The 22,620-nt window shown below is 42.6% G+C and overlaps 2 protein-coding genes across 4 annotated transcripts in view; both read right to left on the bottom strand.

Annotated features, from left to right (window-relative positions):
• hycc1 (hyccin PI4KA lipid kinase complex subunit 1) overlaps positions 1-14,338 on the bottom strand; it is a 39,327-nt gene extending 24,989 nt beyond the window's left edge. For 2 of the 3 annotated variants that reach the window (XR_013934088.1, XM_080443034.1), the window contains exon 1: positions 14,172-14,338. The gene's annotated coding sequence lies outside the window, so the exon portion shown is untranslated. Of the gene's footprint in view, positions 1-8,743; positions 8,869-14,171 lie in introns of those variants that run through there. The other variant, XR_013934089.1, reaches the window with a different exon arrangement.
• Positions 14,339-16,465: 2,127 nt separating this feature from the next.
• Positions 16,466-21,421, bottom strand: LOC308095169 (uncharacterized protein). The gene is made up of 4 exons (XM_080442119.1): positions 21,312-21,421; positions 20,206-20,287; positions 19,255-19,476; positions 16,466-18,053 (listed from the first exon to the last, which is right to left on the bottom strand). Exons 1-4 carry the CDS (start codon positions 21,375-21,377, stop codon positions 17,656-17,658), a joined length of 768 nt encoding a protein of 255 aa, XP_080298245.1. The 5' UTR covers positions 21,378-21,421; the 3' UTR covers positions 16,466-17,655.
• Between the last annotated feature and the right edge of the window lie 1,199 nt (positions 21,422-22,620).

The following is a 22,620-nucleotide window of genomic DNA, read 5'->3' as shown; positions in this document are numbered from 1 at the left end:
CTCTCTCTCTGTCACGTTTGTCCCCACCTCCCGGCTGGCTTTACTTCCTATATCTCACTCTAATTCCCATTTCTGTCTTGATTTATTGATTTGCACAACAGGAATCAAATTCATAATATACATAGTATAGTAAGTATACTACTTCTTTCCTAGGAAATATGACAGAATATTGTTTAAGAAACCCCTGGGAGGGCTTATAAGAGAACCTCACCGTTTACATTACATACAATTTGAATTAAATAAAAACTGATTGATTGAATATTTAATTAGACAACTGCAAAACAGTACGAGTAGTCAAATACTTGGTCTAAAAGGATGACACCCAAAAAGTCCTGTAGTCTTGTTTCCAATATAAAACACTATATGTACAGAGTAGAAAAGGGTGGTCGCCTGTCTAAGGGAGAAGTGATAATTACCTCCCCCTTTGACCTCCTGAAAGGTGCATTTTCAGGGCCGTTTTAAAGGAAGCCAGTGAGTATAGAGTACTAGGACAGTATATACGTTGTGTGTGTGTGTGTGCACACACACACACACACACACACACACACACATTTGAGATGAGAGAGTAAGTACTTGCAGACAGTGCACAAAGCCCCGACCTTAACCATAACCCTGTCAAACAGCGTTTGGAGGGACTGAATTCTAATCACTCAACAACATGAAGTGTCTGACCTGACCTCGTTGATGCCAATCATGGGTCTTCTTGTGGTTGAATGGAAGCAAATTAGAGCAGCAATGTTCCACCTGATGAAAAGCCATCCCGGAGCAGTGGAGAGTACGTTATAGTGGCAAAGGGGGAACAACTCCCGTGATTGATTGGCTAGTAGTTTCCCTTCAGCCACAGACCATTAGTCAGTTTAGACACTGATGTTGGCCACAGTGGTTGCCAAATGGTGTGCTGAGGCTGGTGAGACAAGTCCAGGGATTTTTTTACTTACTATAATAGTAAGGTACAGTCTATACTTTTACCTCATTAACTGCCAGAGTAAAACATCGTCTATAGCCAACCTTGCCAGCGATTCCGATCGCTTTAAAAGACGTATTCGAGTCTCGTAAAATCGGGGGGGGTCGCGATAATCTGTTCCATAGATAGCTTCACTGGGAGTCAAATGGAGACTCATAGGTTAGCGAAGAGCGCCATCTAGCGTAAAAACTGAAAACACACAACATGCATCAAAAGACGTCTTTGGTGGTGTGGGCGTTGGATTGACATACGTCAAAACACGTCATTGGCAGTCAATAAGTTAAAATATATATATTTTTAAACCTCTTTCAACACGGAATTCCCATTTTGGGCATGGCATTATAGAAGAAAATGTTCAATTCTTCTTCTTATAAATGTTTCCCCCACAATTTATTTTGTGTGAAAATAGCAGATCTACAATCTCACAACCCACATTGTGATGCTACGTAAATATCTCCCGTATTCTTGGATAAGAGAATGGGAGAGAAGGGGTAACAGAGGGAAAAAGAGAGGATCGGAGAATGTGTGAGAAAGATAAGGAGATGGATGGAGACAATAAAAGAGTGAGGGAAGGAAGGGGAAAAGAAAAGGGAATGAGTGAGAGACAGTCTGAGATCAAGGGACGCTGAGATCAAGGGACGCAGAGAGAGAGAGAGAGAGCCATGGATATTGGCTGCTCCTCCGTCTTTTAGCAGATCTGGGGTCAGCTTCAGGGACTGTATCCTGACCTTTCCCTTACAAGGTGGCAGCTAAACCCAGACCAGTTCATTATTCGTCTCCTCTGATAGATTACCGGTATGTGCTTGTTTCTGGACCAACAGTCTGTTTACACACTGTGTGTGTGTGTGTGTGTGTGTGTGTGTGTGTGTGTGTGTGTGTGTGTGTGTGTGTGTGTGTGTGTGTGTGTGTGTGTGAGACTAAATACAGAAAATCGCCATGTTTGGTCAAACAGTGACCGGCTGCCGGGACATGCATGAGTGTGTTTGTGTGACAGAGTAAGAGAGACAAAGAAAGAGAGAAGGAAGGAAATGGCCTCATAATATGACCTCCGGCTCTTTAGAAAACAGAAAATACATTCTCAGGTGGGTTTCCATATTGCCAATTTCAGCCAATCAAGAGAGATTTATCAGCTTAAATTTTATAGTGTTCCCGTTCCAATTTTGCCTGCTTACTTGTTTGTGTCATTTACTGTATGTGTCCGGGAAGCTCAGTCGGTAAAGCACTCACCTTTGGGTCGCAAGGTTCTGGGTTAGATCCCATGTACCGGTGAAAGAGCCAGCGTATGAGTAGCAAAGCTTGGGTAACTAAGTTGTGAGTTAAGTACTGGGAGCTGACGGTAGGCGTTACGCTCCACCTCAGCAATCCATCTCCCAGGGGTCTAGCGCATTGGAAAGGGGATAGACACCCTTGCTCTCGGTCGATACCAACAAGACGCCACTCTGACATGCTTACTTTGTGTTTCCATTTACTAAAGAGCTGGAGAGACAGTTACTGAACAAACACTCTATATAGCTATCCATCTCTATCAGAATATAGAGCAATTTAACACTTAAAAGTAAACAAATATCACTTAATGCACCTTCAATTTATCGCCTATGAAGAATCCTCCACTGTACTCTCACACACACACAAACAGACACCCTAAGTAAATCCATTCATCCTTCCACTCCTGAACAGAGCTTTAGCTCAGACAATGTTTTCACAACAGGATTTAAGTTCATTATTCTTGGGAGTCAAAGCATCTTGGGGAGTCATGGGAACGGACTAGATTAAGAGATTAGACCCTCAGGGGTCCATACCAGGTCTGCTCTGCTCCTTCTTTCCCCCTTGTAACACCAAATCCTTTTGGCAAAAAATGTGCTAATCTACAAGCTCGCAACAGGTTGTGCGCTTGTAGATCAGCTATTTTGTCCGCATGTTCACCTAAATAACTCTGATTCCTCAATGTTGGATCTGGTTCCTCCGATTCCGGATCGCAACCCCCACTCCTCTTCCCACCCGTCTTGTCGTCTCCCGGCACAAGAACGTACCTCACGTTAGGACCACAATGGAAACAAGTCCCCAGAATGTTTTTGTGTTATCCTTTTAGCTTTTACTGTACCACGTACCGTACATTTCTGACAAATAAAGTATTCAATCAAAAAAGAAAAAAAAACGTGTCCACAATTCGTGCCCGTTCACACACACATGGCACATTCACTATACCCCCGTGCCAATCTTCAGCCCCCGCACCTCCCACCCACCCACACGTGTGTGTGCAAGCCCCTGGCAAGGCAGGTGGGTATTTATAGACTGTAATGTTAGCTGTGATTTGCGGCAAAATGTAGCAACGATTGCTGCAGACTCTGTGTGTGTGTGTGTGTGTGTGTGTGTTTGTGTTGATGGCTGTGCGTAGATGGCTGATGGCAGACTGTGATTAACCCATTAAGACCTGAAGCTGATTCTACGTCTCCTAAATTCCAACAGTTTTCTGAAAAACCTATGTTTCTATGTCAGTGGTGCTCAATCTTTTTCATGTCAAAGACCCCCAAAATGATATGTATTTGGCCGTGGACCCCCATCAAAATATTTTGTTCCAGGGACCCCCAGAAGCAAAGAATAGAGTTAAAAATGTTCGCTTTAAAAATATTTATATTCAAATATTTTCAAAAATAGCAGATCTACAAGTTCATAGCGCGGCACTCGGTGCCGCGCTATGAGCTTGTATATCTGCTATTTTTGAATAGCCAAAGTGTACAATTATGCTTTTTAGCTCAAATCTAAAAATGACACAGTTCCAGGTCTTAATGGGTTAAGGGTGTGGATGAGTGGATGAGTCAGTTTTGTGAGGAGGAGGAGGAGGAAGAAGAAGAAGAGGTTCTTGTGCTCCTACACAGCCTCTTCTCCAACCCGTCTCCTTGTTCCTCACAGACACAGCCATCTGGGACAACCAAAGTGCAACTGAATAGGCCACGTGCAAATGAAGTCCAGGCCATCGTTGGGCCTAAAGCCGACTTGAGTTGTGCTGGGAAAGTATAGCCGAAAACAGCCGATCTACAAGCTCTGAACACGTCACCCTGCGGTGCGTCGTGATCGGCTATTTTTGGGAGTGCGACACTGGTGCACAACTAGGTAAACGAGGGTGTTTTCCGAGACACAGTGTGGCAGACTAGAGCTGTCTATTCTCTCCAAATCCAAATCTATTAAAATCATAAAGATTCAAAAAACATTCCGAGCTTCGGAGGGGCGGTCTCAGAACTTTTCCTTGGAATCTGTAAGGCTGTCACGATTATGAAATTATACTAGACGATTAACTGTCATACAAATAATTGCGCTTAACGATTTAATTGTGTGGATTTTAGACTTTGTAAACTAAAGTTGCACGGGGCAGATGTGACAAAAACGGCAATACACGAAGAAATGACAATTACAATAAATATTGTATTATGGCCAAAATACGCCACATTTAATATTGTATACTCAAAATGTGGTAGAAAATTGTGGAAATAGCTGATCAACAAGCTCACAACACGTCGCGTTGTGAGCTTGTAGATCTGCCATTTCCACTATTTTTAGAAGATATTTCTAAATATATGAACCTTTCTCAACATGGAAACGATTTTGACGATTGTGTAAAATAATTGCGATTAAGCAATTATTTTGTAATTGTGACAGGCTTAGGAACCTGTGCATCTCCAGATGTCCTGACTCTCCAAACTAAACTTAGGTGCAGCATCATGATGGTGTTGTTCAGCTTCAGACAGGACACAATCCATACATCATTTAATTAAATAATTATATTGGCAAATAATGTCCCCACATCAAATATTTATTGGCAGTGCTCTACAGAATAACACTTAGTCGATATGGCATTATGAGTAGAGCTCCAGGCTTCCTCCACTGGGGAAAGGCTAGCACATGCCAGCAAACCATTAAAATAGATATTAATTAACATTTGTTTTAACGACATAGGACCGGTAGTAAAGTCCAATGAAATCACATTAATTAGTGTGGTTGCCCCTAGGGGCAACACAGTATAGTACTTGTTAATTAAAATACTAATTTGTGATCAGCAATGATGAATTTTCCAATGCAAAGTATGATTTAAGCATTCTTGTATGCCTCATTTGCGTAAAGTTGAATCCAAATTCTGATTAAACTTAGTCATATCACAGTTTTACAGGAGTAAAACATTGTGTGAAAATCTGTCGTACAAGCTCCCATCGTTTGTAGTTTCAAGAAGGGCTAGGGGTAAAAGAAAGAATATAGAAAGTAAGAAACAAGGAAAACGGATCATATTATGTCAAATATCCTTATATAATACGAGCAATATCAGTATATACATTATATAAAACCAACTTCAGGCAAATTCCAGATACGCCAACTGACTGAAAACATTGGCGTGTCATATCCATCATGCACACAGTGCTCTCCATAGAAAAATCAATCAGATCCATCACCTTGACATGCATCAAAGCATCCGGTGTGTCTGTAGTATGAGATTTGTGCTCATCAAGACAGTGATGTGGAGTAGTGCATGAATCTCTGTGCCAAACAATAGAGTGAAACACATGAGCTCTCTGGCTCTGCTCAAGCTGCCTGAGGTGTCCGTCTCCTTTTGTGGACATAAACAGCGATTGCAGAGCATTTGAGCCCTGAGCACGCACTGATTTATATGCTTTCATTTCATCCCAACTGTTTTCATGCCAAGGACCCCCAAATTGATATGTATTTGGCCACGGACCCCCATCTGAAATTGTTTTGTGCCAGGGACCACCAGAAGCAAAGATTTGAGTTAAAAATGTTCGCTTTAAAATATACATATATTCAAAGATATGCACATATTTTCAAGATTTTTCAAAAATAGTAGATCTACAAGCTCATAGCGCGGCACTCAGTCCGCTATTCAGTCTGCTATTTTTGAATAGCCAAAGCTAAGTGATTAAAATGATTGTGAAGCTATGTTAACTAATTTCGGACCCCCTGGTACCCCCCCCCCCCCACCCCCCAAGGACCACTGGTGGTCTCCGGACCACTGGTTCAGAACCACTGATCTATAGTTACTAAAATGCTGGCCACTAGACCAACATGCAAGCACAACAAGCCTTTTCCTATTGGTTTTGAAGTAAAACGAGGTTATATAATCACAACCTCACACTGATAAGGTCTTGGCAAAATTACAAATACAATATCTTTTTTTTTTTTACTGCAAAGTAACATTGTTTTCTCAGCACTACGCACTGATGAATGTACAGTCAGTGACCAGTGACCTGTAATGCTACTCACTGTAATCACTTAGCCTAATTTATGGTACAATAAGCATTCACGTAATAGCTGGTTTTAATCTGCAAGCCGCGGCTACTGGAGCCCGACAATGTGGCCGAGAACAAAACTGGAGAGTCTGGCAACTAAATTCCTTCCTCCCTTCCAGTCACCCTACACTCCGGGAGGTAGAAACTGTGTGTACATCGTAATACCCTGCATGTCATACAAGTCAGACATCACACGCCTAGTCATGAATATGAGGTCCGTGTGTGCAGGTGTAATAAACACGTGAAGAACGCCTCGTAAAAAAACCACAATGGCCTGATCATAAACCTGAATGGCTGAGTGACGCAAAGCTTGCTGGGGCCTTGTAACAACGGACGACAACACAAAGCTTGCTCGGGCCTCGTACGAGGGACGACAACACAACAACAGAAGACATTTGTGGAAAAAAAATACAGACTTAATTGTCCTGGAAGTAAGCAATTGAGGCTAATTATGTAGACAAGACACGTTTCCCATTCTGCGTCGGTCCGGACAATATCTCAGCCCTCTCTGTGTCATCTATAAACCAGCAGATAAGAGATACAATCAGACTCACAGGTTCCAATAGCTGCATAATAACAATAATAATAATAATAATAACAATAAGTGTGGCACATCTTGTGATGGCATGGTTATGGACCAAACATCGATATTTGGTATGCCTTGACAGGTCATACTCATATTTAAATTCTCTCTCTAAACTTCCATAATGACACAAAAATTGTAGTACCGTGTTTTTACCTGTCCTTATTTACTGAAATCAGGAGTGTTAATTTTACGTGTAAAAGTGGACCTCTCTCAGAATAAAATCAACACTTTAGGTTTTGCTGTGGAGCTTAAAAGGGGACACAACCGAAAAGGATAAATACGATTTCCGTAAATTGTTTTCCTTAAGATAGCCTACAAGTGCATTGTTAAGCAAATTATATTATAATCCTTTGTGACCTAACAATTGCCTAGCCCTACCTTCGAGTGCCTAAACTTAGTTAACCTAAAACACAATTTTATTTTTCAATTGTTTTATGTTTTCTTTGCACTCTACTTACTGTACATGTCCATTTACCCTGTCGTATGTTGACTAGGGTTCACTTCATGCCATTTACTCTGATCTCGCACTTGCAAGTCACTTTGGATAAGAGTATCGGCTAAGTGCCTAAATTGTCAATTTAAGAGCTGAAATACCAGACTCCCAATGCAGGAGTCGACAACACCGGGGTTCGATCCCCAGTCGGAAGAGAACATGTTGTCTCTTAATTACCTCAGGTACAATGAAGTACAATCTGAATCGAATCTAAATAGCTCCATGGTGAGCGAGCACCAGCAAAACGCCCTCAAAATAAAATTGCATGATTTATCCACGTGAGGACCACTCAAGACACAGGAGATGCTAAGCAAACTGCAGAGAGAGAGAGAGAGAGAGAGAATGAGGGAGAGTAGGAGGAATAGACTAGAGGCAGGAGAGATGCAGGAAAAAGGACAGGCAGAATGGTGAAGCAGCACTAATTGAGTAGTAATCAATGGCCTGGTGAAAATGGGGACAGTTAAGGGATGGGGGGGGTATAATGGATATAATGGTGACTCATGGGAAGGGGAGGATAACTGAGGAGCGAGTGAGACAGCGATGATTAGCGTCAATAATGGGAGAGAGGACATTAGCTGTCCTGCATTCAGTCAGACCTTGAGTGAAGGATGACAGGAAGGCTACAGACTGCCTTGAAAACATACAAGTGTACACACACACACACACACACACACACAGTCAGCAGCAGCCTGGCCGTGTCTGACTGAGTTTTCTCCCCGTCATGAGCAGTATGCTCAAACTGCTGATGGAGCTGACTATTTACTGAGGAGGGAGTGACACAGTATTGCAGGATTGCACAACATTGAATGTATGTGTGGGTGCGTGCGGTCATCCTCTTGTTTCACAAAACCTGTTCCTGTGAGCTAGCTACAGTAAGTCCCCCCCTCCAACTCACACACGGCTGCCAGATTAATAAGCTTATCATATTTGTGTGTGTCCGTCTCTCAAAGGGTTACTCAAACAGTTATCCTCTGTTTTATGTACATTCCTAATCCTCGATTTCTATGTGAAAATGGTACAGTATAAGCACTTAAAAAAGAACCAAACACACATGCGCATAAACCACACACATGACAAACGAGCACCCTTTCTCGTGTCTTCTTCGGGTAAGCAACACATGAAGTAGCCTACTTCACTTGTGTGAGATAGCCTTCACACACATGCTAGCCACCTTTCAAGCCAGCTGAAATGAATCCCAATAAAAGCACAGCATATTTCACTGAAAAGTGAGACACTCAGTCAACATCGAGGCACTCCTCCTTAACACATAGTAACAGATCCCCGGTGTCTGAATACAACTCATGACACTGCTGAGGCGTAGTCGTTCTAGGAAAGGGAAAAGAAAATAACACTCAAAGATCAAAGACCTCCATTTATCTAGTTCTCGGAGCTGAAGTGACAGAACTTACCCGACTGTGCGAGCCTGTGGCAGGTTAGCCTAGTCCAAAAAAAACTGAGAACGACTTGGAGGGAGACACACACATATACACACACACTCCTCCCTCCACAATTACCTCACATCCTATTGCACGTGCACACACACACACACACTTACATACATACACACACCGAAGCAAGCCCAGACTTCTCTCTGGTGCATTTTCCTATTCAGTCAGGAAGTGAATCAGCCAATAAGAATGAAGGCTTGCCTTGGACCGGGGGATAGACAGAAAAAGGGAGAGACGTGGGAGGGTGTGAGAACCAAAGAGCTGCCCCGGCCGCTTTTTCCAGCACTGCAAGGTGTGACCTACGCACGCAAACACGCAAACCGATAGCACTCACATTGTTGAGTCGAGTCCATGTGAGGACTCAAGGGGGGAATACTACCATTCACTCTGTAAGCATTAATTAAATGAACACAAAATTATCGTAAAGGACCTAACTGGTGGTCTGGCATGTTTACCCCATTGACTATGACTCACATGCTAGATATTACTGCCGACCACTTCCCAAAGCATAGCATACCGCCACGGTTTGTTGTGATTTTCCAGTAAGCCATAGACTGGAATCCTGGATTTAGTTCCAGTACAGCATGAACAATCAACTTGCAATTGAAACTTGTTTGGTTTGTTGTGATTTTCCAGTAAGCCACTGACTGGATTCAGTTCCTTTCAATGTAGTATGAAAGTCAACTTGCAATTGAAAGTGGCTTGAGAATAGGTAAGCCAACACACACATGATGACCTTGTTGTGGTCAAATAGTCTATGTCTGTTTGTTAAAAAAAAAAAAAAAGAGGAAGCAATCCATGTATGAACAGAAATGTATAATCCTATCCTGCGCTTCACAATAAAAAAATATTTGAAACAAATAGTCTACTCCCCCCCCCCCTCCCCATTTGCAGAGGCCTTTTGCCTCTGCACATGGCCTCTAACCAGAAGTCTTGGCATGTTACAAGACCTAAGATTGGACAAAACGCCCGGACAGCTGGTCCAGGCACCTAGGCTGCTAATGCAGCCTGACAGTGTGTCGCGGGTTCAAATCCCGTTCCTGACGACCTTTGCTGCGTGTCACTCCCCATCTCTCTCTCCCCATATCCTGTCAGTCTACTGTATTCTATCAAATAAAGGCAGAAAAAGCCAAAAACTATATATTTAATAAAAAAAGATTGGACAAAACAAACAGTTACTTGAGTGAAATGGAAAAAAAATAAAAAACAAACAAAAGGCGAGGATGGCGTGGGGCGGTGAAAGGTTATGACCGACCGTAGCCGAAAAAAGCTGGCCTCTGTCAGGTCAGAACTTGGAACTGACCTCGTGACCACAGGTCCACCTGCTGTTTACGCCATGTCCTCTCTGACTGAACCCCTGCCGTGGACTCTGATCTCTCCATCTACATCTCTCTACCTCCTTTTCTCTCTCGCCTTCTGAATTTTAAGTTTTTCCATCTGTCTGACGACAAGCGTGTCTCCATCTCATTCCTTCATTCAGATCACGTCGGCCTGTGGATGTTGCCTACTGGCTCCATGGGGGGGTGGGGGTCTTTTTGTAATCAACAGGTGGCTGTAAGCTGCCGCTTTGCTGCTTTTCCCCCTCACAGACGGCACTAAACAGCAACGACAGCCCATTGGCTACAAACTGTACAAAGACATCACAAGGGAGTTCTGCGGGTTGTGGTCTGCCTGGCTGTGTGAGTTCGTGTGTGTGTTATCAGTGCCGTGGGCTCCTCTGAGGGAGAAAAATAGAGGGAAGCTGACAGAGAGGAATACTCTTTGAGTGGCCTCAACCCCCTGCAGCCAGTGCAGTGATAGATCTCCCCTTCTCTTACTTCTGTCCTGCATCCATCGGTCCACATCCAACCCTCCATCTTTCTCTTCTGCTTTAAGCAGTGAGCCTGAAGGGACCAACTATTGACACACATGATCTCTCTGCTCTCTCCATTTGATATTATCGACTCTATCTCTCTCTGATCTTTGCAGTCAATCTAGACAGCTCTTTAGAAATCCCCTCACACCGAGTGCAAGGAGGATCTCCTCACTGTTGGAATGCCAAGTCTTGTGCAGACGAGATAATGAGCTCGTCTTTCAAGATTCTCTAAGGGATCTGAAACTAGGCTACCTCTATTGCTACCAGAGCCAAAAAACACACTTTTGTTAGCGGTGTAGACTAGTGGAACAAAGGGTGAAAGTGTGTCGATGGGTTTCGAAGCTAAAGAGACCAGAGCGTATTCCATTATGTGGGAGGAGGACTGCAGGGCAGGGATGCCTTTATCTGTGATGCCGGATGACAGCAGCCCCGCCGCGATCTTCCTGCTCCGTGGGGCCGGCAGCCTTCACTGTCACAACGCATTATGAGACCCAGATACATTAGCAGGCAGACACCTCGCATTAACAAGCTCTCACGCACGTGCATGTATGTATGCACGCGCACGCAATCAACAAAACAGTACTGACAAAGCTCTTCATAGTGCATCATCATTCCATTCAACAAAACCGCACAGTGAAGGTCAGTCGAGCCAGCCCTGCAAGCATGGTTCGATTAGTAGAAAAAAAGAGAAAAAAAAGACAGAGGGGGCACATTTTCTAACCACTTAAGCGCTAACCTCGCATCACCTCACCAGACTTTCCACCGTGGAGGAAAGCCTGCTATTTGTTCTAAACTGTGAGCCGGGTTTAGAAAAAAAAAGAAACAAAACGATTATACCAAACTAAACACATTTTAAACTAGGGGAAATATTTTGGAGGTGCACGGCACGCTTGGTTCTGGTCGCTGGTTCCGGCAGCCTGATGACGTAAATGTATTTCCGTCCAGACCGGAATAGAAACCAGAAAATTGTATTGATCCCAGACTACTTAAGTGCTAAATACGTTGTAAAAGCTGATCAAGCTCACCACAACGCGTCATGTGTTGTGTTGCTTGTAGATCTGCTATTTTTGCCATTTTGAAATAATACAAAAATTTACGTTTTTCAGAATGTGTGAAAATCTGTCCCAAATACGCCATGGTCAATGTGGTTTAACTTAACATTCATTTTTCAATTAGATTGTTAGATTGTGATATTATCAAACATAATATCAAACATATCAGACAGTCAACATTTCACAAAACTAAATGCATGTTTCATTCAGCAGCATGACCAGGGATAAAACATATTCCCACCAGTGATAAAAATGTTTGACCAGGGGGGTGGGGGGTATATCCAGGGTTGCATTGCTCATGGGACGGCCTTGCACGCCGTGCAGGAACCTATTTGACCAGGAGCACACGCAGGCACATGCATAGATTTAAAACTACTTTAAATTCACACCTCAACAAAGTTTACAAAGGCTCCCGACTCACACCAGGTGGATTAACATAGGAATGACCCTAGATGCATATCAATTGTCCATTGTGTGACCTGTAGTGTAGGTGTTAAGCGACGTGCGCGTCACGTCATTAAAATAGAGTGCAACCACGTTCCAATTCAGCATTGCAACACTGGGTATATCAAAATCAGAGGCATGGATTTTCCCTGCAGCAAATCAAACCCGCCTACCCACAACTAAGGGTGGGAGTGGGGAAGGGGTGATTAGGCAAAGAAAAGAAAAATGTTATTATAGCAATGACTGCCACGCTGCCTGCCTGGAGCACTGCATTAGAGGACATTGCAAAGCAAAACGGACTACTCTGCCCGAATGTACTCAAAGCAAGGAGTGCATTCGACTGTCTGTCACCGACTGTCTGTCACCGACTGTTCCAAGCAGACTGCCTTGGCTTGGGGTTGGGTTGTGTGAGTGTGCAGCAGAAAGCCAAGCCAAGGGGCTGAACACCACCAGTGTCAGAGGAAACTCGTGCCCTTGCTTTTTGCTGAATGGCTAAAGAGGGAAAGCCAACATCACATGATCGTTATTACAAGAATCTTAACAATGCGTTACCACCAGTAGCTTGGAATGGGAAAGGAACAAGCCTGCACATGCGTCTTCTTCACTCTGACACACACACACACACACACACACACACACACACACACACAAGTTTGCAAATAGTACAGTGGTACGATTACGGTATACAATGATGCTAAAAAGGATAACACAAAAAGCCATGAGGGCAGGTTTCCATTGTGGTCCTATGTATTCAATTCATCAAGGACACACACACATAATGTAATGAATTGCGGAATCTTATCAAGTATGCCTGAAAGATCACACACAATAGCCAGTAGATAGATGTGTGTGTGCGTGCGTGCGTGCGTGCGTGTGTGCGTGCGTGCGTGCGTGCGTGCGAGAGAGAGAGAGAGAGAGAGAGAGATCCTTCAGGAGTTGGACTATGAGCTTATTACATTTTGCAGACACAGTCCCACCCTTCCTTTCTTATCTAGCTGCTGTGGTGACACTGTGACAGTGTCATCATTCTCTTGCCACAGCAAACCAGCCTCTCAATTCAATTCAAGCGAGCTTTTATTTGCATGAGAAAACATACGTTTTTACATTGCCATAGAAGCAATGTCCCACCCTTCCTTTCGAATCTAGCTTGGTGACACTAGTGTCATCATTCTCTTGCCACAGCAGCAAACCAAACCAGTCTCTCTCACTGACAGCATAGTGACAGGCATGTCAACTATAGCCCGGGGCGCTGCTGGTCCTCCTGGCAACTTTCACCTCTCTAGTAATGTAATGGTGAACAACAGTTCACTGGATTTGTTTACTTAACCACCATAATCCCCTGCTTTGGACACGCGCATACCACTCACACACAGCCTACACGCGCACAGTGTAGCTCAATGACTTCCCAGCCACCATCAGTGTCAATGTGCTTGCTTACAGCCAGGGGTCTTCAACAGGGGGTCCGTGACTCCTAGGGGGTCCTGCAGTGTTACTACAGGGGGGCCACCAAATCTTTGTGTGATAGAACTAATTTTTTTACATTAACCACTAGAACCCTAGCATCCCTATTCTGGGGAGAACATTTGCCCAAAATAGCAGATTTACAAGCTTACAGTGAGCTTGTAGATCTGCTATTTTTGGCAAAGAGGTTTGGTGAAGATGGAAAAAAGGGCAGACCAAGTACAGAGCCAAGGTCAAGTTTACTAAGTATTGAGGGTTTAAGTGGTTAAATGTCTGGATTGGAACATACACATGAATCCAACATGTCATCACATCAGTGACAGTGCTGTCAAACAAGTCTATGAAGCCATCTATGAAATGTATGATAAAGTTTAATCTGCAACACAATCTTAATATACAATATGTAGTGGTGGGGGTCCCTGCTTCATCTCTCTCTCGGCTAAGGGGTCCTTGGGCTGAAAAACGTTGAGGACCCCCGGCTTACTTACAGCTTTAGCTAGTCGGCTAGCAGCCCCAGACAGACTAGCGTCCGAAAAGCAACTCACTAAAGTGTGGAAGCCGTGCGTTGTTTACTCACTCGCATTCTATCTCTCCATATATGTCCGTGTTGGCGTCGCTGCTGGTGTCTCGACGGCCCCGTCCGTCCAGGTCAGTAAAATAAAAGCCGCTATCGATTATTTACTCCATAAATACGCTCAATAATTCAACAGTAGCACAAAAAAAAAACCTTCCATCTTCGCTGTACTTTCACCACTCAGACTATCTTGAGCTCGAGGAGTCCCCATCGCCAGAGTGGCAGCTCGTCCGAGCCAATGGCGTGACGGGGATATAATCAGACCGCCGCGCCTCCGCAGATATCCGCCAATCAGAGCGCGAGGGGTTAATAATTTCCACCAGCAGGGTACGTTGTCACTGTCACTGCTCTTTGACAGCGGTTAACCTCGCGTCACCGGCAGCGTTGCCATGCCCGCTTATTATAAGCGACTTTTGGGCTTGTTTTTCTGGTATGTTGCTTGTAAAAATTGGTTCGCGACGCGTTGTGAGCTTGTAGATTGGTTATTTTCAAATAGCAGACGCATATAGGATTAAAGTGCTCATTTGGCCCAAGTTGCTTCTTTTGGGCTTGTTTTCCTAGACCTGGTTGCTTGTTTCTCTCACAAAATGTGGCAACGCCGGTCACCGGTGCTTTCCGCGGCAGTACCCGTGGAAAGCTCCGGTTTTCCACCCCAAATTAACCGGTTTGATCCGGTCTAAAGCCCGCCCACTGTATCCGGTAATTTGCGCCCACCCGCATAAATGCACGCGCCGTATCCGTATCTGATGTAGACCTGGAACCGGATCAGCAACCTGCAAAGTGAATTGACCCTGGAATAGACAGTGCCATCAATAATCAAATGCATCGGCTTTTGATACTTTGTTTTCAATGGTTTATTTCCAGCAAATCGTCTGTAATTTTAATATGTATTGTATTATATTTTGCGTCAACTTTCAATTGAAAAAAAGAAAGAAATTGGACTAATATTCAACAGAAGGGGAATTTTACATTGCTACTTCGGCTGATGTAGCACAGATAGGTTGTGAGACACAGTAGTGGTCATGAATAAGATCAGTCTACTTGTATCATATGATCATATCTAGTATTAGTTGCAGAGATGATATTGTTGGTCCGTTTTAAAACTAAATCTGACAGACAGCCAGGTCATTGATCATTCTCTGCCATTCTGTTTCAACATGAGCATGATGACAGCCCTTTACATAATTATAAAACCAAATATTTAGATTTTTATTATGAAATCTGCTCTTATTTTCTATAAATATATGTGTTAGCAGGGTTTGCCAACTCACTAATACTATTTATTTTAATTTCTTATTTTTTTTCTCATTTTTTTTTTACAGTAGCCTATAGATCTTTAGAAATCATACTGACTGGATGATCCGGATCCCACTGTCATAAATAATAAAGTCAGATTAGTTTTATGGTTGGCTATTAGGCTAGAGAGACACTCAATATTCCAGACTCGTCACTGACCCCAGACAACTATAAATGTCAAACCATAAAAGTCTCCTCCATTATGGCTCATATTCATCCCCCCTCCGAGATGTAGTATATTAACAATTCACAAGAACTTAAGTTTTATGGGACAAGTATAAATACTGTTTCTCAACACTGATGCCCTACCCATTATACTTATAGCAATCCTAACACTTTTGGTTTGTCACTCACAGCCAATGCATAAAGTTTGAGACACTCTAAACTTTGTTCGTTGAGACAAGTTAAGATGAGGCATGTATGTAATTTGTTAAAACCAGTGTGAAATGGAAGTAAATCATTAAAGTTAAGGAACAATTTCTGTATTCCAAGGGTTTGGAGTATGAATTATATGAGGACCTGAGAATGTGAGGGTGTAACGCCCCCTAGTGTCTTATGTAGAACACATCAATTGTACATTGGCTTTGGTTCTATACAATAGTGTTACTTACCACTGTAAAGGTTGTAACTATCGATTATTTTTTTTAGATTATTCTATCGATTGTTTTCTGGCTAATCTAATAATTGAGAAGCGTTTATTAATTATAAATTTTTAAAACAAATCAACGCAAAGAAACTTTTTTTAATCAGCTAAATCAATTCTGATTAACCACTTAAGGATAGTTCACCCCCAAAATTACTTTTTTCCTATCGATTACTCACCCCATGGAGCCTTGAATTCATGGATTATTTTTGTTTTTGCCACATTCCTAAGCCAATAATTTGATGACCCGCGGAGACTCAAAGTGCCGGTCATCAAATTATTGGCTTAGGAATGCGACAAAAACAAAAAAAGGTTTCATGGCATGTGTAATTGATAGAAAATATTTTTTTTGGGGTGAATTATCAACAGTATTGAGCAAAAATATATAAATATATTTCTTTAATCAAAATAGATTATTTTTATAATTGATTAAATGGATTAGTTTGATTAACGGTTGCATCCCTAACTGTATATTCATAAAAGCCAATAATTTACTGACCAACACTATTTATCTCCAAAAGTAAACATCTCATTCATCTGTTAAGATATGACAAAAGTAGGAATATCAGTGCTTGTATAATACAAAGGCAACATTCGTATAGCATAGAGTAGTATTTGAGACAACAGCATTTAGTGCCAGGTACAATAATGCATACCAACTTATACATGTCACTCTTATTTCACATGCATGCTTGTGCTTGTGACACGTGTGTGTGTGTGTGTGTGTGTGTGTGTGTGTGTGTGTGTGTGTGTGTGTGTGTGTGTGTGTGTGTGTGTGTGTGTGTGTGTGTGTGTGTGTGTGTGTGTGTGTGTGTGTGTGTGTGTGTGTGTGTGTGTGTGTGTGTGTTCACTTATGAACAACAGTTTTAATCCAAAATGATACACATCCATTCTGTGAAGAAAAAAAACAAACTAATACTAATTAAATATTTCATAAACACAATTACTTCATCCTGTTACTGTGATAGTGCAACTATTTTGCTAATAAGCTTATAATTTCAGTGATAATCCATCATGGGTCAGACAGTTAAGGCAGCCATCACATCACACATCATGTTAGAGTAAAGTCATTGTAGACACTAGACAGGGTTCGATTAGCTGGGGGGTATGGGGGGATATTCATGCACCTGCTTTTGATATCCCCCCTCTGGTCATTGATTTTTATGGCCGGTGGGGATATGTTTTATCCTTGCTTCTGGTCAGACTGAATGAAATATATTATTCCTTTGGGGAAATGTAGACTGTCTGATGTGTTTGATAATAAAGTAATAAAAAATATACCGTATGTTAACCACATTAACCTGTCCCTATTTTGGGCAAATATTCCAAATGTTATTTTTTTTTGTTTTGTTTTTTGTTTAAATTTGTTTTCACAAATAGCTGATCTACAAGCTCACAACGCATCACATCACATGTTATGAACTTGTAGATCAGTTATGTTTGCCTTTTGTCATGGGACAAGGTATATAGGGCTTAAGTGGTTAAAAAATCTTTTCCCCCCCTCTGTTTTTCTTTTAACAAAGTAATCGAACCCGAGTTGTAGAAACACTAGAGACTTGCTCCTGTGATCTGTGCGACCTCGGTGAGGACGTTCCCGGCACGTTGCTTGTATTCCAGAGACAGCTCCTTGGCCCTCCTCACTTCCCGCAGGTTCTCCTGCAGGTTCCCGTCCAACCTCTGCTGATCCTGGTGGGTCTTTGCCGCCTCCTTCACCTGCGCCGCCGTTCGCTCCTCGCTGCGGAGCAGCCAGCCGATCAGCTCCTGGAGCTTGGTGCCCACAGAGATGGTCATCTTGGCGTCCTGGGACACGCCCTTCAGTTCGTCCTGGGCCAGCTTCAGGAGGTGAGGGAGGGGCTCCGCCTCTCGCTCGGACGCCGATTCCAGCGGAACCACGTTGAGACAGAAGTCGTAGCCCTTCAACTGCAGGGTTACCCTGTGAGTACTCTCTGTAGGGAAAGATGGTGCAGAGATGGTGCATTTTTATTTTACCTCTTGGAGTCGGAGGTAAATAAACTCTCAGGATTTTTACTGTGTAGTCAGTCAGTCAGTCAGTCTGACAGACAGACAGACAGACAGACAGGACCTCACGTCGCCACACACCTGTGCCCATTTCCACTGATGAGTAGTCTCAGTGTTTATTGGCTGCCACATGCCATTCTACTTTGCCTACTGATCAGACCAGTTTTCTGCCTGTTATGTAAGCCTAGAACCTGTGGATTTATCCACTATATTTATTCTTGTTCTGACCCCTCCCTATTACCTCTACTCTTGTCCTTTTTATACCTCAGTTATTACCTTCTGGTCTCACAAACCTGGACGTATACCACAGATTACGCCTTTAGCTAGCGGCCCTAGCCCTTCCAACTCCACGCCTTGCAGCCTGCTCCCCACTCAAACCCGGCTGCCACTCATCCTGAGTTGAATAAGTGAATAAACTGATTTGTTTTACTTCTGTCTCTGTGTGCCTGCTTTATTGAGTCCTATCTGTTTAGGGTCCTGACTAGTCTCGTGTGGCCAGACTGTTGCCTCCCACAATTTTCAAATGTTTCCGGTCATACAGTCTGGGACTCGGAAGCTCTGATCATGATTAAAATATAAACCGGATGTGAAGCCTCCTCCCCACTTCCGTTTCGTCTTTTCGTCGCGCAAACTTATCCTAATATAAATCAAAATCATCTAAGTGTATTTAGCTTGCTGCTTAGCAGAAATGGAAATTATTAAAGATATTTTAAAATATATTTTCGTGAACGGAAGTGCCAGTTTCCTCTCTCGGATTTCGGGAGGTGTAGTTCCAGACTCTATATAGCATTCAGAGATTGTGGAATAGTTGTCTGGCTACGCGAGACTAGGTCCTGAATGACAGACAGACAGACAGACTAGATACCTGGATCCGATCGACAGATCGATAGTGCACATCTCTGCATTGCCTGCAGGGAAACTACAGTATAGACTATAAAACATAGCAGTGGTGACCATTTTGTGGTTTCACAGGTAGAAAGCCCATTCATAGAGATTTCCGAAGATATTTATATTAATTATTTTAAGCCTGAACAAAGCCATCCAGGCTCCTGGTGAATCACTGCAAAAAAGGAAAAGTTACAGGTGTAACTGTGAGTGTGTGCATGTGTGTGTGTCTGCACCACTCACGGTGTTCTTCTCTCATATTCCTCACGCATTCGGTCAGGGACAGTGTGTTGTCGTGGTGACAGCCGTACAGCTGCCGCAGGTTGGTGATGTGTCGCACCATGGACTCGTATCGCCCCTGCTGCTCGTTGAAGGTCTCGGCCACGTCGGAGAACCTGTGGTCCAGCTCTGACACGCACACCAGCCTCATCACCAGCCTGCCGCTGCGACTCGCCGTCTGAGTGTCTGTACACACACAAACGTACACACACACACACACACAGACAGACAGACAGACAGACAGACAGACAGACAGACAGACAGACAGACAGACAGACAGACAGACAGACAGACAGACAGACAGACAGACAGACAGACAGACAGACAGACAGACAGACAGACAGACACACACACACACACACACACACACACACACACTGTAGTTAACTAAAAGTTACAGAGAACAAAAACTAGATGTGAAAAAACATCTTAATTAACTGAAATAGAAAAGAGAGGCTTTATTAAAAAAGATATATATAACTAATTGAAATTGTAGTGTGTGCTTACAAAACTAACTAAAATGTTCAGAAACTGATAAAACACCAGATTACATTTCAAGCCGGGAAGTCATTTGAGTTGTTGCTATTATATACTATATAGTAACATTTTCTTTTTTTTTAATACAACTTAGGTCAAGATTTAGAAGGCGTTTTAGAATCGGCCTCAGGTCTAAATGGGTTAAAGCAGCTATATGCAGTTTCACAATTAACGGCCTGGGGCTATGGCTACTTCGGGTCCTTGGCATGGCAAGGTTTGGGAACCCGTGGTCTAAATTAATACACAACCGCCATAAATACAGTTTTAACACTCACCCACTCACTTTGAGTGAGGTTGAGAATGACTGAGTTGCACACAGCTGCACCTGTTAGCTAAATGCCTCAGATGTTGATGGAAATTAAAGACCATCTACTGTACCAGAGTGTGCTGCTGGCCGGGTTCTCCTGGCTGATTCAGGTTGGTTTGGCCCTGAGGGGTCCGGATGCAGCAGAGGCTGCCTCTGAAATGACATGGGTGTTGAATACATCATCTTATGTGACTGTCTGTCCTGACACATTTCAAAGGTATACACAGCAAAATCATCAGCGCTAAACTTATCCATACTCAGAGTGTATAAACGGTTCAAAAGTTATACTTTTGTCACACGGTGAAACCACATTTCTAGTGCTCTACCTAGACGAGGCAGTCGGTTATTGTGCTAAATGAGCTTCAGGCAGTACTAGCTACTTGTCAACCAGTAGGTATCCTCCTAGCAGTGGTTCTCAACCTTTTCAGGCCCCTCAAAATAATCATATTTGAACTGGGACCCCGACCTGACAAGCACTTGGGAATAGGAGTTGAGGCATTAAATGTAGTTTGACTCGGTTCCACAGATAAGTATTCAGTATTGTGAAAATAACCGGTATACAAGCTCACAACGCCTCGCCAAATTTTCATTTTTCTTATATTATTTGACAATTTGGCCAATGTTTGACCAGTTTTTATAGTATAGTTTGTTGGTTACTTTTGATATTGTTTAGTTATTAAAAAGGTCTTAAAAGTCCTTAAATTGTAACTTTACTGTCATCTGGGGACCCTCCCAAAATCATGTGGGGACCCCCCTGGTGGTCCCGACCCACAGGTTGAGAACCACTGTCAGACCTACCCAACACCAGGGTCTACATTTCTGAATGGACGATTAGAGAGACCACCTCCAACCACTGCAGAATCACTGTATAACAATAATATATTATATAACTAACTGTACTAGTTAGTTATTGTTTAACACACTCTAAGTACTGATTGTTCAAAAATAACATTGTATCCATTAAAATAAGTTCCAGATTGCAGTTTCGTTTTTGTGATGCACCACCTGCACGTTATTGCTTTAGGAATAACCAATTGTGAAAGTCACTGTAACAACTCGCGGCCACATGAACTCCTCCTCGACAAGTTCATCTACAGTTGAACAGGTGCTACACCTAATAACGCCGTAACTAAGCAAACAAATAGTTCACAAAATAATTCTAAATACAAACACATACCTCGTCATCCACGGTGTTTTCATCAGCAGGGAAACAGCAGCAGCAGAGGAGAGAAACAAGAGACATGTTTCATGCTCTGATTGTTTCTGGGTGACCCGCATTCCTCAATCCTCACGACGTCATGACGTCACGGTCATGAGACTTGTGTGAAACCTTTTTATTGTTTTCTTCCTGGTTCAATTCAGGCTGGTTTATTGTCCAAGGAAAAAAACATGCAATAGGATAGATAGAGCCACCTGTAGACAGGTGAGCTGCAATGAGGAGAGCTACCTGTTGGTGTCGCTAGATTATTTATTGTATTAACCACTTTTAACGTGGGTGTCAATCATTACCCTATTACATAGATATTAATTATATTTATGTGAAAGGATTATAGTTTGTTTTATCTCGGGGACTGCGGGGACTGCATGTATTTTGACACAATGTCATCATCATGCGTGAATCATGAGAGGAAGTGTGTGTTAAAGTAAAGTAATGTTTCTGGCTTGTTTGACTTGCGAAAGAGGGTCTGTAGTGTTGAAATATCAAAAGATGAGGAACTGTGACCACATTGAGTTCACATTGAGCTTGTGTAAATAAAGCACCACACAGTCATCTGTGACCGGTGCTTCGAAGGAGGTTCCTCTTTGCTTGGCTACTGTAATGAACACAGAGCATTTAGTGGTCAGTCTTCATTGGCACAGAGACATGGTTAGAAAAAAGGTGAAGTGTAAAGGCTACATTCAACCCATTGGGTTCAGGTGCAGTATAAAGAAAATAACTATAACATGTGACATCATCACAGGAATTATTACACCACTCTGTTGAGCCTCTGTGCAGTGCGGGAGAGAGCACCATATTCATTTCATGTTGGCAGCTTAAAAAGCAAACAAACAATAAAATGAGTCTATAGGCTATTATTGATTTAATTGTTTAGGCTAGTGTTGTTATTTTACAATTTTCATGGCTTTTGTTTTTATTCCTATATGGCTGTATTTTTGTATTATTGTAAAGCACTTTGTAACCCTGTTTTCGAAGTTGATTATTATTATTATTTCTGTCTACTAAAGAGCTGTTACTAATTAAGATAGTAAAATTACAGCGCAGATGAAATATATTAAAAATAATGCAATGATACTGCAAAGAGAATGATTATTTTGTATTAATATTATTTTACTTTGATTTAAAAGAACAGTTTTTGGGGAGTTTGTTCCAACTTCCAGCTATATAATGTGGTACATAAAAACTGAATGTTGCTTCCCCACATTTAGTTCTCTGATTCTGAGGACAGATTACAGACCTGTCCCAGGTGACCTGAGAGGTCAGGATG

The sequence above is a fragment of the Gymnoscopelus braueri genome, assembly GCF_963280865.1.
Source record: "Gymnoscopelus braueri genome assembly, chromosome: 11".
Lineage (NCBI taxonomy): Eukaryota > Metazoa > Chordata > Actinopteri > Myctophiformes > Myctophidae > Gymnoscopelus > Gymnoscopelus braueri.
The sequence above is the reverse complement of the archived record's forward strand: the minus strand, read 5'-3'. Positions and strand labels throughout refer to the sequence as shown.